At 38.8% G+C, this 16668-nt stretch overlaps 1 protein-coding gene across 3 annotated transcripts; it reads right to left on the reverse strand.

The window, feature by feature from the left end:
- Positions 1–736: 736 nt before the first annotated feature.
- On the reverse strand, positions 737–14909 carry rgs14b (regulator of G protein signaling 14b). Of its 3 annotated transcripts, XM_086312682.1 has the most exons (16): positions 14883–14909; positions 14623–14759; positions 11253–11274; positions 10942–11093; positions 10731–10823; positions 9151–9294; positions 8881–9054; positions 7953–8034; positions 7758–7822; positions 7358–7576; positions 7044–7120; positions 6561–6687; positions 5517–5598; positions 4641–4690; positions 2604–2703; positions 737–1889 (listed from the first exon to the last, which is right to left on the reverse strand). In XM_086312682.1, the coding sequence occupies exons 2-16, from the start codon at positions 14746–14748 to the stop codon at positions 1615–1617; spliced, it is 1788 nt and encodes a 595-aa protein (XP_086168808.1). In that variant the 5' UTR covers positions 14749–14759; positions 14883–14909; the 3' UTR covers positions 737–1614. The 3 variants fall into 3 exon arrangements, with proteins under 3 accessions (XP_086168808.1, XP_086168798.1, XP_086168817.1); XM_086312672.1 differs by lacking the exon at positions 14883–14909 and having other exon boundaries at positions 14623–14795; XM_086312691.1 differs by lacking the exons at positions 14623–14759; positions 14883–14909 and adding an exon at positions 13877–13993.
- Between the last annotated feature and the right edge of the window lie 1759 nt (positions 14910–16668).

Here is a 16668-nt window from a genome sequence, read left to right on the forward strand (position 1 = left end):
CACCAGGCGTGTCACTCAAAGCTCTGTGTGCTAATGTCTCCAGGCTGGCAGTGGGAAGCTGTGGGTGTGACAGACAGGTATTGTACACTGCACATCAATGCTGACGTCCACAGCTCTCATCATTACTTTAGGTTATTTCAATGACAATCACATTATACCAGATGATGATGCATGTAAGATGGCTTGACTGAGATACTTTCAAAACATGTACTCTGAAATATGCATAATGCTGACATCATTCATGTTGATGAGACCATCTATGACTCATCCAGATTGTTTTGTAACCCATACAATAGCCAAATACAACAGGAAGCCACCTTCCAGCAACAAGTCTGCAGACAGATTAAGCTGGTCATTGGCCACAAAACCAACTTAAAGAGCCAATCATAGCATTGCAGTGCTGTGATTGGTTCTTTTTAAAAAAAAAAGAAAAAGGACATCATTATGTGACAGCATTTTCGAAGAGCTTTCCTTTAACCAAGATACACCAGAAGACTCAAGAATGAATAATGTAATCAATGCTAGTTACATGTGTAAAGACTTGCTTTACCCTGTATGAATCACACAGTTGGTCCACAGGGGTTGTGGGGTCTGACTGCACTGCATATAAAACCCAATCACGTAGCATTTCTCAAGCCAGAAACTGACCTCAGTGATTCATCACCCCCCCCCCCAAAAAAATAAATAAATAAATAAATGCAGACAGACAGGATAACAATTTCTTATAAAACACTTTAATTTTTTTCAATACACCCTGTGGATTATCGTTAGAATCATTGCAACCATTTCATTTTTATTATCACATTACTCATTTAATGAACTAGATCTGTAGTCTGAGATGTAGAGAACAGGAATACAGGACATGACCAGGGCTTTGCAAAGTGCAGTCACAGCAAACATAGGGATAATTTAAAAAAATAAAAAAAATAAAAATAAAAAAAAGGGAAGAGAAAAAAGAAAAAAAAAAAAAAAACACAAAAAAAAGAAAACACAACACACCTAAAGCATGCAACACACAAATTTAAAAAGAATATATTAAATAATAAATCTGCATCAAATATTCCATGCATGTTGAAGCAAAGAAACCGTGCAAAAACATTGAAACCCATTTTGGACAGTCACTCCTTCCTGTGCTTACTTTAAAGAAAACATTACTGCAAAGTACAGCTGTGAAAAAACAGAAGAAATGTGAACGATATATCAAAATCTGTACAGTATTACAAATCAGGGGATGAATAAAATGTATACTAAAACATTTAAAGTTTCAGGGTGACATTCTGACCTATAACTTTTTCATATAAGGTTGAATTAATCATTTCATAGCAAACATTTTCCCCATAAGGATGTGTAGTGTTTTAGAACGACACCATAAATGCTTGCCATGATCTGCCTTATTTACAAATTGGCTTAAAAGAAGGTCATTCAAAAGTATAGAGCAGCGTGTGGTAGCACACCGCTTTCTCAGAGCTTATACTGCGAACAATTAGAAAAAAGTGCTATAGGACTAATTTTTTCTTGCATTAATTTTCTTAAATTAATCATATCACAGTTTTGTGAAATGTTCGTCGTAGTTTTTTTGATCACATCTTCGTTCATCCAACACATGATTGTCTTTCAAACTGTTGTTTCCCTCATGTCTGGGGATTTCGATTTAGCAGAGTCGGGGGCTTCCTTCGCTGCTTCGGCTGAATTTTCAGCTGAATTCTTATCCTCAGATTTTGCTTTGGAGTCAGTAGTGGAAGAGCTGGCTATACTGGGATCCTCTGGTTCCTGCACCTGCTCTGTGGGCAGCTGGAGGAAGGAAGGAACCTCCAGCTGCTCTTTGGTGAGAAGACCTCGCTGATCATCCACCCTGGAGTTCTGAGCCCTCGTCAGCATGTCCAGGAACCCTGGCATGGACAAATCATTGTTATTGTTGCCCTCTTGTTCTGATAATCAGATAAATGTAATATAATCTGAATTTCCCGGAGGAACCAACCCAAGGGATTAATAAAGTTTCATCCAATCTAATTTGTAATCTAAATAGTTGATATATTGACAATAATCTTGATATTGAACAGAATTTCAATAATAATATAAAACATCTGAGAAAAAAAAAAAAAAAACCCTCAATACTGTCACCTGCCAGTGGTGCTACCTACCCCGCCCAAGCCTCCTGGCAGAAGTACCCATTGCATTCTATTGGTCGAGGTCACCGATTCAAACTCATCCAAGACTTTTAGGGGATGCATCTATGGTATCAGTTATAAAAAATTCTACAAGGCATTGTTTTCAAGATATCAGATACCCAAACCTGTGTCCATGCCACCCATCCAGCAAGTGACCACAATACCCCATCAGCCTTTTAAAGCTGAGGGGTAAAAAGCTAAAACGCATACGCCTCAAAATGCCCATCCTTTTTAGATGGGTTGGCTAATAAAGATAGTCATACAACTTCACGATGCAACAATCATGTATATTCTAATGAAGTATTACCTACATGTATATATTTTGGCATGCAGATAAAGACTGATATAACAAAATTATTTCCCCACATTGAAAACAACTCAGCTAATTCAATAACCTTAAACCAAACCACACTAGATATTGCCAAGTCATCCTACCGTCCATCTCGCGGTTCTTGGTAGACCTTGGCTGAGCCTTAGCTCTGTCTTGGCTCAGTGATCTGGCTTCTGGACCTGTACTTGCTGCTCCTCCCTGGGACTAAAACAGATTTCAGCATCATCAACAAACCATTTCTCAGCTCACAAGGTTTAAATCTCAGTAACACTTAGTAAGTTTTCATTTCTAGTTTTAATCATTGAATCTGACGGCGTCTTGTGCAGCCATATACCATTTCCAGACTTAGTTTGAGATCGCTCCTCCTTGCAGTACAAACGAACCTCCTTTAGTGTGTCTCACTTCAACTTACATTTTATCTTGAAGAAAAGGTGTGTGGCTCACAGTCAGAGACCCAACTCTTATTACTAGGGATGCTCCTCAACATAAGGATTAGATCAGCTGGAGTTTGAGGTATATTTATGGCATATTTGAAGCATACAGGTGGCTAGAAAAAGACATCTAGGGAGCAATTTAAAATTGCAGCAGTGCCAAAAATAATTCAAAAGTGCACAAGACCAACACCTGAAGGGCAGAATGGCAAATAAAAAGACATGTTTTTTGTTTATTGAGACCTCAGCAGCATAGCGCATAGAGGTCACACACCCCTTCTAACTTTTGTACCCTTTAGAGTAGCTCAAGAGTGAGTGTGTAAAGAGCTTCATGGAGTGGTTCCCATGGCAAAGTAGCTGCATTCAACCCTTACATCAACAAGTGCAATTCAAACGCCAGAGTCTTAAAGCACGCTGCCACTGGACTAGAGAAGTGGAAACATGACAAATCGCACTTCTCCATCTGGCAATCTGTTGAACAAGTCTGGGTTTGCTGGTTGCCAGAGGAGTGGTAGTCTGACTGCATTGTACAGTCTGGGGGAGGGGGTTTTGGCATATTGCTTTACAGGACTTGGGCTCAGCCCCTTAGTTCCAGTAAAAGGAACTCTTTATGCTCCAGCATACCAAGACATTTTGGACTATTTCATGCTCCCAACTTTGTAGGAACAGTTTGGGGACAGCCCCTTCTTGTTCCAACATGACTTGCGCACCAGTACACAAATCAAGGTCTATAAAGACAGCGGTTGAGCGTGTTTGGTGTGGAAGAACTTGACTGGCCTGCACAGAGTCCTGACCTCAACCTGATAGAACACCTTTGGGATGAATTAGAGCAGAGACTGTGAGCCAGGCTTTCTCGTCCAATATTACCGTCTGACCTCACAAACGCGCTTCTGGAAGAATGATCAAAAATTCCAATAAACACACTCCTAAAACTTGTAGAAAGCCTTCCCAGAAGGAGTGCGCTGGATAAAAGTTATAAGAATAAATAAATCATTAAAGCAATATAGCCTGAAATGTCTCAGACTTTGCCTTCTGTATTGTTTTTGAACTGGTGAGACCTCATATTGAAAGGATAAAAATGTAGGCTAAGGCCTAAATCATTTTAGCTAACATATTCCTTATAGTCATTTAATTTTGTAAACATTTTGTGATACCAAGTTGGAAAACTATAAACGATCATTTCTGACAATATTCTTATTTTACCTTGAATACAAAGATGTCCGTTAAAATTACCCAAAACCATCTGGTGATCAGGAGGTTTTAAGTCTTCTTTGCAGAGTACCAGCATGTATATGCTTACACTAGTCCATTAAACATTTGTACAGAAAGATTATATAGATTTGACATAATGTAGTTTGTGAATGAGGCCCATTTACACACTGCAACATACCACTTTTCATAGATTTATATAATGCATGTTTATATAGATACTGTTAAAGGGAAATGACTGGTCCCATAAAATAGACAAAAAAGGGCAACATAGGGACTTGTCTAAGAAGGTAATGAAGGTTGTTTAACACTATTCATGTTCAGCCTTGGCTTCATACAAAAATTCTCATTTGAGTTGTTATTTTTCCAAAATAAGTTACCCAAAAGTCACAAAAGAATATTTATGCCTAAGAATCACAAAGCAGCAATTCAAAGTTTCTTCATGATGGTAAAATTATTTTTGTTGCCGTTTTATTGACGCTTCAATAAACACTGCCTCACCTGGTTGGCTGCAGAACTGCCGCCTCTGGAAATGCTGGTCTGCTCTTTGCCTGTATACACACAAAGATGGAAATGAGTTTCTAACAGAACTCTTATTTTCAGTGTACAAGTAGTCAACAAAAAGCTGACGATGCTACAGAACTTTAGCATACCCATTACGTTAAACACTGACATTAGGCAGATAAAACATCTTAAGTATTAAAATGGTCCTCCTGGGATACAACCACTCTAATTGAATCTACTTAGTTCCTCCTGAACAAAATAAAAAGAATCTGAGGCCGAGAGCACTGATCCAAACTGAAGTCAGATCTAGCCTCAGCAGTCAGGAAAAGAGGTGAGTGAACTGAAAGTGGCACAGCATTCAACAAACCAAATGGACTCAGACATTTTAACTTCAATTTAAAAGAAAAGAAAAAAAAAAGCGGCTAAAAGAGAAATGTACAAAGAGGAAAGCAAAGTAAAGAAAGAAACATGCAAACAGTGATGCAGAAAAAACATGACCGCAAAATGGACAGTGAAAAGACTCTTCAGACAGCCTCAAGGGAGAGAGCACCACGAGCTGAAAAACACTTTGTACGAGCCATTAAGAAACGATTAAATCAATAAGGAGCCACAGACAGCACCAGAGAACACACAATAATGGCCAATGTATCGTCAACATAATCAGCTGATGGAGAGATGAAATGTGCTGTTATCTGATTTCACTGAAGACTGTTTTCATTTACTTATCAGCTAAGTAGGTTTGTTTTCATCCTGTGGCTTATTGTGCTCCTCTGGTAGCTGCATGCTGTATTACAATAAATGTTATAAACATTAATCAGCCTGTTTCATATTGAGGTAAATTTATGGGTTTCTAAAAAGGTCAAGTATATTAACCTTTGATTTTGTCAAGTCGGAGCGTCTTATTGGCCAGACTAAACACATTGGTGCTCACATTCAGAGGCTCATCACTTCCAACCTGAAACACAAAGCATACACACATGCAGACATACTTAGCTGAACAGTACTATGAGAATCAATCATCTCTGCAGTAAATGGGTTGTGCATAACTTAGAAAAGACAATGCATTACTAAAATAATCTCATTACTCACTACAAACTAGTGTAACGTTTATTAAAAGTAGAACCAGCATCTTAAGGACACACAGAAGCTGCTTACATTAGTTTCAAAATGATATCTTAATAATCTGAACCATGCATTATTTCTAAAATGAGTAATTTTACTAAAGCAATTTCATTAAAACAATAAGCTAAACTTGTGTCTGTGAAAGTTGACAAATAAAGAAGATGACTCATTAAAATGTAGCAGCTTTGCAAACAGAGGCCTTCTTTCCTGTAATAAGAAATGAAAGAAACCGTGGCTGGAAAATGTTTTCTGTGCAGCTGGCTTCCCATTACTGAGAAAGATAAAGGTTTTAAGTAAAGCAAGTTTTCAAAAAATGTAATGTGAAACTTTGAAACGTGAGAAACATTCAAGTGTGTGACTCATTTCAATGCAGCTACAATGACAATGCCAACAAGGGTGTGCCATTCATTTAGTGACAGATTTTGAAATCCATCCTTAAAAGTGACGCTCATTTCCAGCTTTTTTGCTCTACTGAGTATCTTTGCAAGACCTATAGTTCAAAATAATCCTAGACTATACATGGCTGAAAAATATGTAAAATAGATATTGATATTATAATATTGAAAAGAATCACTGGTGTAACACTTTGAAATTACATGTTTACATAGGTAAACATGCACATTGATTTTTCCTAATAGATTAAAGGTTAAAAGGCATTTCACATATTTTTGTCGGTAGAATTCAACCACAGAAAATCAATCATTCATTTAAAAGTGACATTATTGTTAATCTTTATATGGAAATGACTCAAAGAAAAGGTAACATATTATAATCCTACTCATATGCAACACTCACCATGGTGACCAAGGCCTCTTGTGGCTTAATATTGTGCTTCTGCAGCACCACAGAGAGAGCTTCCTGCAGTGTCTTACTAGACTTCACCATGATCCCCACAGTTTTACCAGTGAAGGCAATGTCCACCCTGAAACACACACTTATTTCTATAACTTTCCTCTCACACTGTGACTCACACTGAATCAAATGCAATGGAACAGAAGTACAGAATTACTGTCAGACAATGTCTGTAGTCACGAGGGCAGCTGGCAAGGGATATCTTAGCAGGAAACCCATTTCTGATTACATTTTGAATTTTATTTAGTCAATGTGAAGGAAGAGTACAAAGATTAATGCTCAGAGAGCTAGACTTTGTGTGCATATTACCACAAGGACTTCCCTCTAATATGGTAAGAAGGGACATGTAGTGGGGGTGTGCAAGCCTGCTATGGTGTCAAAGACAGGAGAAAATAGGAAGTGAAGGAAGTCATTCAGTTGACTCACGCAAACGTCACTCTGAGCTCTAAAGAGACCTGCTGATTTCTCAGTACGGAGCAGTCTTGGTCCAGCGATAATGGTTGCTGTAGAGAGAGAAATTATGTTTCAAACAGTAAGAAACAAGAGGGATTTCTATAGATGTGAACATCAACATGGGTTACTTTGAGGGGGTGAGATAACACAGCACGAAAATGTCAGAACAGGAAGGAGGCAGTCGTCGGTCATGCTCACTGTTGTAAACAACTTTACAGTGTGGCTCAAGTTCCTCAAAAATGCCTCCTGATTTAAAGTTGCAGCTGAAGCACAGCAAACGTGCTCACCTTGTCCTTGCCATGAAGGTAAATGATAACATCTTTCAGTGGGAAGCCTCTTTTCTCACAAAGGCTAGTCAGCAAGTCTTTGATTGGCTGGCCATTAGGCGTGGGTGCCAAGGAGGCACTGCCATCAGGCAAGTAGACACAGCAGTATCCCCCCTCCAACCCTACACGACTCCCACCTCCACCCCCCAGCTCAGGGGAGCGGGGACTCGAGCCACCATTCTACATCACAGACAGAGAAATGAGAAAAGTGTAATCCCAATCACACATTTTCCTCTATACTAATACTTGTCACCTCAAATATTAGTTTTGTTAACTGTATACCTCCAATCATATAAATTGTAAATTAACATTCATTTCCCATAATTCCAACCAACTCTAAATGCTTTATAAATGTACTGACCTCCATATGCCTGCAGATGGAGCCAAGCTCCACACTACTGGTCGACTTGATGGACAAATGGGACTCTTTCCAGGAAACCACGCCATAGGAGTTGGAATCATTGTTATTGATGAGATTTAAAAATAAATAAATAAAGTCAGAAGATGTACATAAGATATCACAGAAGCATGAGATGTGTCATTTGGCACACATTACCTCCCCAGGATCCTCGTTTCTGTCGCTGTTTCTCTGAGGCACTCTTACCACCTAGAAAGCTGTTAGGGTCTGACTTCTTGCTCTGTTGGAGGCAGCGATGAAATAAATGTCAAACGAATAATAAAACAGGTATTCTTCATCTCGACCTTCAGTCCATCTACCGTATTTTTCGGACCATAAGGAACACCGGATTATAAGGTGCACTGTCAATGAATGGGTCTGTTTTCATACATAAGGCACACTGGATTATAAGGCGCATTAAGCGAAACAAAACAGTCCGATAAGTCAAACTTTACTCAACTCATCCTTCTTGATCCTCCACTTCCGTACCATTGATTCATTAATGTTGAATTCTCTTGCAGCTCCTCTATCCCCATGTTGTTGCAGTATACTAATGACTAACCTCGTATTGTGGATGGATTATCTGAGTTGTTCTCCTGACTGAAGTTTGGTCCGTCCTGCCATGCGATTGCATTTGTCCCCAACCACCGAGAACCCTCACATTAACTTTTATCAAGTGGAAAACAGTTAGCGTTCATCCTCCAGCTTCACTGTGTTTATGTTATGCTAACATAGCTGTGTCGCTAGCGATCATGTAGCACAGCATTATATACCAGCTAGCCCAACTTCAGCAACCCTATAAAAGTCACTGCTGTTTAGTTTTGTGTTTTCATTTATGTTAGAAGTGATAGCAGAGCTGTACATTTTATTTTTTCAGAAATCTCTCAGTCAGAACATGCTATATCATGTTTAGGTGGAAACTAGCAAGCTAACTTCCTGCTAACTTCGGTTCGGTAAATTCGGTTCTAGGTCAGTAAACACAACCAGAATTCATACATAAGGCACACCATGATTATAAGGCACACTGTCAATTTTTGAGAAATTTAAAGGTTTTTAGGTGCGCCTTATAGTGTGGAAAATACGGTACCTTCTTTTCCCTTAAGGGGACTTTGGAGGCCATATCCTCCCAGGATCCCATGCGCGGAGACTCATTGGAGAGCCGAGGTAGGCCTTTGCCTTCTACTGTTGCCAAAGTGCAGCTCTGATAAAGAGGGGACCGTACAAAGCGCCTGTAGCTGTCCATTTTCATCAGCTTAAATATCTGAAGCAAAGCAACAAGAGGGGGCACCCAGTCATCTGTGTGTCAAAAATGAGTCATAATTACTAAGCAGAAGTAGTAGGGTTGATTCATACCAACCTGCGCTTGAGCTTTGTTAAACATGTCAGGTGTAGGCTGCTGAAGGTCCTTCTCCTCCGTCTTTGCTGTGTCATCAATGTTCACCGAGTAGGGAGCACTCTCAGACAGGTAGGTGCTGTAGATTGAGAGAGCTTCTGCTTTCAGCTGGAAAAAACAGCAAGAGCTCTGTCAGATTGAACTATTCTGAAGGTCAGCAATCAGCTAAACTTTGTTTCTTAATTACAGTTCATGAAGTGCTGAGGCACAAGTAAGATCAGACACTCTGTTAATTTCCCTGTGGATTTCATTTGAATGTTCACCTTCTTAAATCCTCTAGTAAGTCACTTATTGTTTGCAAAGCTCCCAAATTACATGGTGGTATTACTTTAAGCGTTAAGCACACTCTATGTAGCATAAATTAAAGGAAACCTTTCTGTGGCTCTCTGATGTAAATCATACAGATTTCTAAAGGATAAGGTAAACCTTTCACCTACATAATTATGGCTGATGTATGATCTATTTGGATCCTTTCAATACTTTTTTTTTTTTAATTTCCTCAGTCAATCTCCAATGGAAATAATCTCCACAGGAGGTGAAAGAAAGATTCAGGTCAGCCACAGTCAAATGGTAAAAGTTAGTTTACTTGTGTAACACAATACTATATCCCATTGAATACTCTAAATTATGAGCTACTGTGGATATTAACACATTGGTCCTGGTGATGGGGTTTACACAGGTTTTCATTGTAACCACTAAATATAAACTGTTATAGAGGAATACAAATGTCCTCCAAATTATGATGCATTTGCTTGCATTACATAACTTTGCTTTCCAATATATTTGCCAAAAGAAGTTTATAGAGCAAACTGCAACAGCTGGTAACTGTAACAACCATTCTGTAAAATGGAAAATTAAGTAGTTCCCACCAAACCTGTTCTTCATTTTTAATAACTGAATACTTACAATTTCTGCACATTGTTTCACAAAGTAAATCTCCAAAAACAGCCATAAAAATTATCATATGGCAGATCTATTTTTTGCCAACAATGCACAGCTTCTGGCTGTTTGACTGTGGTTGATGCAATTAAAAGTTAGTGTCAGCAGTTAAAGTGCACCAAATGACTTATTGGAGGGATCATCTCAAAATTACAACAGAAAAATGCTTATGTTACTTGAAAAGCAACTAAAATATTACTGAATTACTGACGCACTGCCATCCTCCGATTGCTGGAGACACCCATAGTTACAGCAACAAGGCAACCCTATTCCCACTAAACAGTCCACTTCTTTTCTACAAAACATGTGTTTTAACAAATGTGTGTTATCAGGGTAGTGGTTTACAAATATTTTTCCTGCCATATCCCACTTCAGAAGGCAGGAAAATTCACACTCCACACCCATCAAATATGATCCAAGTTGAAGGCCATCACAACTTCATGATCGAACTCTTGTTAATTTTCCCTTTAAGAATCATATTTACTTCACTCCATACTTTACATCTGGTCCTGCAGTAGTTCTGTCTCCCATAGTACAAGAACTACTGCAATAAAGTATTAATTAAAGATAAATACATAAAAGAAAAGTTTAGAGAGAGTTTGTACCTCATCCAAGGAAGTGGCCGGAATCTTCTTGAACTTTTCACAAGCCTGCCAGAATAAAATGTTCTCCGCACTCACCTCAGACTTTAAGAAGTCCTGCAGACAAACACACACACAGCATTATTAGGTATGGGTAATGATTAGTTAATGTCAACACTTGAACTCTGCCTGAACTTTTTCCTAACTGAAAAATTCCAACATTAGTTTGCCTCACCGTAAAGTAACGGACCCCAAGGGGGTCCTCCAGCAGTTTCTCAAATGACACGGCCCAGCTCATGACACTGTTGGCTGGGCCATGCTCTCCGGCTGGAGTCCCAGGAAGGCTGGTGCTGCTGCCGCCACAGCCGCGTGCGGACATGTTCAAATCTAAAGCATATCCAGGCACAAACACACCCATTTATCAGCACAGAAAAGCATGACCAAGAGTGAGACTGAAACAGATATTTTCATGCACAGACATGTTCACGTTGTAGAACTGAGATATGTACAGGATTAGCAGCATGCAAGTTGGCTGCTCATGCTTACCTCCATCTGACACTGCCTGGCTCTGTGAACAGAGAGAGCAATCTGTCAAAGAACTTTACTTCAACAGTTAAAACTAAAACTGAGAAAAAGCCTAATACTGAATACTCTTTGTTATTGTCTGTATAATACTGATAATATTATTCAAATTTATCCTACGTATATTTTCTTCAGGCTGCACAGTCAAAAGGAAAGAAGAAAGTTTACTTTGGCCCCGTTTACACAGGATTGTGGAGATTCTCACTACAACTCAATATTACTGCAACAACTATACAGCACTACGATAAAAGCCTTTAGGAAGGGAAACACGAACAGCAGCTGCACATTATTTTTCTCTTCTTGTTTTTTTTTCCAACCTGTAACTCTGTAGCGCAATCAGCCAAGACTGTTTTTACAGGAAGTGGTTGCAAAACTGGTGACAATAAGCCTCATTCAGCTTTCAGAGCACACAAAATGCACATCTTGTAAATGTTCGCTTCAACCGACACATTTTTTTTTTTTACAGAAACTGAATGAAATCTGCAGACTATTTAAACACCTGTAACCTACAAGCTGTGATCACAAACATGTTTTCAAGTCACCAAGATACTGATCTGACGTATACACAGAAAAGCTTCAGCTTATGGAAATATTGTTTAAACAGCAGCAAATTAGCTCACAGCAGAATTTTTGGTTTTAATCCATAGGAGACCGTCGATGGATACATTTATGAGCTTTGTCAAGGTTTCCTCTTCATGCTCTGGTTTCCTCCCACAGTTCACAGACGTGTGGGCTCTGATTCTAAAATTGCCCAAAGGTGTGAATGTGTGTGTGTCTACATGTCTGTATAGTCTGTGTGGTAGCAACTTGCCCAGAGTGTGTGGAGGATATAGGTCTTTTAAATAAAGTACCATTTTCAGAACTGACAGCTGTGAGTGCCATTTTAATCAATGTACTATTAAGTGTACTATTAAGCAACAGTACACGTTGTTTTTAACTGATAATACTAATGTAACGGAATCCTTTACATTACAGAAGGCAAATATCTTCACAACCCTGCACAGTAACTGTTGCTTTTAAAGTAGAGCATTTAACTTTTTATGAATAGATTACTTTCATTTTCATTCTGTGTTTAATATTACCTTTGTGACCTGATCTGTACTTGATATTCTAGCTTTTTAAGTCATTGAGGCAAGCTTCTTAATTATTTGTTTATTTTGTTAATGAAGGCCATGTAAACATCAAGGTTTTGACAACATGGCCAGTTAATCTTGATTTCAGTTCAGAATTTTAGTCAAATGTTAAATCATGAAGTTACATTACTTATAATCTATATAACTGGATATAGATAACTAGATAAAGTTATCTGTCATCCTAAAACTAGCTCTGATTAGGAAGTCCTGCAAGGTACAATTTGCAAAGTAACCCAGCTACATTAGTGCAACACAAACCAAACTGGTCATCTACATTGTATAGTTAAAGTGAAATTCAGATACATAACCAAGGCAACACAGGCTGAGGAAGAGGAGAAAATCATCCACTAATCAAAGGTCAGTTTGCTCAATTCCCAAAACAGAATCAATGGGTTTCGCTGTAGAGCTCCTCATGTGTCGATACAATAAAAAATTAGCATTTTATTTTTCCTAATACGTCACTGTATCCTTTTATGCTTGACATTTGCTACAAGCTTACATTTGAGATAAATCTATACATCTATATAGATATATCTATAAATCGACGCACTCTAAGCAGAGAGTGCGTTGTTGTAACCAAAAATAACTGATCTTGACAACAGCCCCTGTCTATTGTTACATTTTGACCATATACGGTTGAAATGGGCTGTCTATCTCTGCAGGTGTGAGTCTCTCTGACTCCACCTCTTCAGTTATTTGCTCTGCTATGCAAATACTGCTTTCATAGTCAATAGTACATTTTCTAAACACTAATGAAAACAATCGATTCGTCACTGTCTTAGCTGTAAACCTTGCATTCTCGTAAAATGCACTTTTAACTCTCTGAAAAATCTATTAAAGGAGCGATATCAAAATGCAGACATCAAACGCAAGCCACAGAAAGCCCCTTTTTTTAAGACTACGGCAACATCCTGCTCTTGTGACTTAATATCCGTTGATACATTTTCACACCTTTTTTTGGCAGAACTGAACCATTTCAAGAAATGCAATGGTCTCACACCGAGAACACTGAAGCCAACTCAGCCTACACATGACAGATTGGACAACAGGCATGGCTCAGTTTCTCCTTCTGGCTCAGAATGGCCCAGCCTGTTCTCAGTAGCAACCAAGTGTAGCCACACAGGCTGATTCTGGCACTATCAAAGACTGGAGGCAAAACACAAGCCAGCACGAGACAACTGCTCAAACCGTACTCTTGATACTCTGGATTCGAAGTCAGCTTAATAGTAACAGCACCGTTAAAAGCAGATCAAAACAGCATACAGGGAGATTTAGAGTGCCTGCACAGCTACAAGAAGCGTAGTCAACACACTCAACACTAAAATGCCTTGACTAGTCACTGTGGAAGGCCGGTCAAAGCCTCCTATCGTATATGTAACAAGCGTATCAAAGAACTACTACCCAAAGGACGGCCACAGAACCAAGTAAGACCTAACAAGAATGGTGCCAACTCACCATGTGGCCAATAGGGATCTCTAAAGAATTGCTGTTCTTCGCCATGATGGCCCAGACACCAGTTTCAGAGCTGAAGTCCTACGATGTGCACACTGTCAGGGGACGCAGCAGAGTGCTCCACCCAAACTTGATGCACACTCCTTACACACTCACACACAAAACTCATCACTTGGGTCTTCCTGTCACTTCCTGCCTGGAAGGGAAGTCTTACCATAGCAACAAGCCACAAAAGAGGAAGTATGGTTACTATGATCAAACTGCTCTCAGCCTACATCTTGAGAAACACTGTGATGTGGGTACACAGGCAGCCAGACTGTCATTCTGCTTTTTTTATGCGCAGTCAATGAAACGCTTGGTTATTTTGGCTTTCTATCTTTCTAAATAAACATGACAATTTTGCAGATTTAGTGTTAGACCTTAGTTTCAGAATCTGTCGGTTTTACTTTTAACTCATTGCGGCCTAAAGCACACACATTTCAAGTCTTACCCTTCAAACGGGCCTCGTGAAAGAAGCCTTTCTTTGCTATAAGCCCAATTTTGCTATAGGGTATCATTTAACACGTTTCTGGATCATCTGAAAGCAAAACTCGTTACATGGCTTTGCGCAGATTCAAATGAAATGATAAGAGATAAAAATCATCACAGTACCACTCTCTCGCTATTGCAAACAGATGACTCAAGATAACGCTCAGGCTAAAACTGCACAGTCACACATGCACCGAAAGCTCACACTGTATGTGGCATACCTTCTTGTTGTTGCCCAAGATGTTGCTGGCTATGGCGCACAGTTTGTTATATTTCCGTTGCTGCTTTTGGGCTGCAACTTTTGCCAGGCGAGAAAACCTGTTATACACTCCGCTGAAAGTAACCATGGTTCACGATACTAGAAAATACAGAACAGAACACAGTGTAGACAACATTAGCCAGGCGCTACCGTGACTGTATAAATGTTTTCTACAGCCAATTGGGTGCTACTTAACAACTAATTAAGCCCTGACATGCTCACAAGCAGCCCTGGACAATCAGCGGCCCTCTACCCCGGGATAGTTTTTTGGCAGCTTGGAATTTATATTACTTAGCTATGATATCACATTAGCCATACTAATTGATAGTACTTAGCTATACTAATTATTAGTACTTAGTAGCTAATAGTACATTTGAGTTGTAATGTTTTAGTAGTGCTGTTAAATTAACACATTAAATGCTACAATAACATGAAAAAAACTCTTCACTTAAGTGTTTTGCAAAACTCATGAGAGTGGTTTATCGAAAAACAACTCAACATGTTAGCATATATGCTATATAATAAAAGAGACAATATTGATACCAAAAAAACATGCTACACTAACTAGCACGAGAATTTCATGCATATTTCATGCATTTGGCACCTCCTGGTCCCACAGGGCATTTTTGTGAAACGCTACAGGATGTCGTAGGCCGTCAGTGTATGAATCATTAGGCAGCCAGTGATAGATAGATAGATAGATAGATAGATAGATAGATAGATAGATAGATAGATAGATAGATAGATAGATAGATAGATAGATAGATAATTTTCCCGAAGTACCATGTTAATGTTGAGGATTATACAGTAGCTTGATCACGTTAAGCATGTTAAGTGAATGTGTAGTATATAAAAAGCAAAGGATCAACTTCAGTAGAGATGTATTAAGTGAAACTGATTGGTGGAAGAATTAAAACTGAAAGGAAACGTACACATTTCTAAAGCCATGTGGTCTCACTATGCAATTTATAAGCAGAGGAAACAAAGGTTAGTTTGTAACGCTTCCTGAATTTACACTCAAAAACAGAAAGTTATGACTTTAACTAGAGCTGCTTAAGTGCTTTAATGAGCACAGATTGCAGGCTGATATTTGCCTCAAAAACAGTTGTAAATTCATTTAAAACTATTTCCAAAGCTGTTTGATTTGAAAGGTTGTTGAGGTCCATGTAGAATGGACTCACTTTGCACAAATAGCAGCCTGAGCACATCTGGGAAAATACCAGTTTGCTCACATTCTCCTACATCGCTTCCTTTTAACAAGTCAGTTTTCTCTTTAATCACTTGGTACAAGGCCAAGAAAATTAGAGTGTGGCTTAATCCGTTTCATTGTTATTTCTTATCAGCAACTATAAAGAGCTTGATGGCAAATGGAATAGCAAAATTGTAGCCTTGTGTCATCATTCCGTGAACTATTGTTTTCTGTTGTTGTGTTTGATGAGTTTAGGTATCTATCGAGACTGGCCACAGTAAGGGAAATTTTTGATTAACGATAAGCTGACTAAACAAATTGAATGTAAACAGCAACGGGCCACATTACTCAACCATATTCATCTTATTTACCGTCTGGTCACTTTGGTTAAGGTGGCCCAGAGAGAATTTGAATGCAAAGCCAGTCATTCTATTTCTGTGTGGAATTTGCATGTCCAGCGTGTGTGTGTGGGTTTGTATGCATGCATTTTCCAAAACAGAGGTTTTATTCAATTCAGTCTCTGAATGTGCTGTAAAGCATTTAGCTTTAGCAGTGTGTAACATGTTTTGGCAATGGTAGACCATTTAGCTGCACGGGAGCCCTTCAGAAAAAAATGAATACGATTTTGTGATGAGCAGCACTCTCTAGTGGCCACTGTTTGAATAAGTCACTGTTTAAAGTAATGCATGATTTCAGTAAAAGGCAGTAATGTATTTTTGAGGTGCCTTTTAAACTAAATCATTTTGGATTTATTCTTCCAAATTCTTAGAAAAGTTCATCTTAGTATGTGTCATAATAAACTGTGTGCACAGAGGCAGA

This window comes from Aulonocara sp. 'chitande type north' Nkhata Bay, linkage group LG2 (assembly GCF_057382095.1).
Source record: "Aulonocara sp. 'chitande type north' Nkhata Bay isolate Kocher_YH1m ecotype deep benthic linkage group LG2, A_spYH_male_GT1.1, whole genome shotgun sequence".
Taxonomy (NCBI): domain Eukaryota; kingdom Metazoa; phylum Chordata; class Actinopteri; order Cichliformes; family Cichlidae; genus Aulonocara; species Aulonocara sp. 'chitande type north' Nkhata Bay.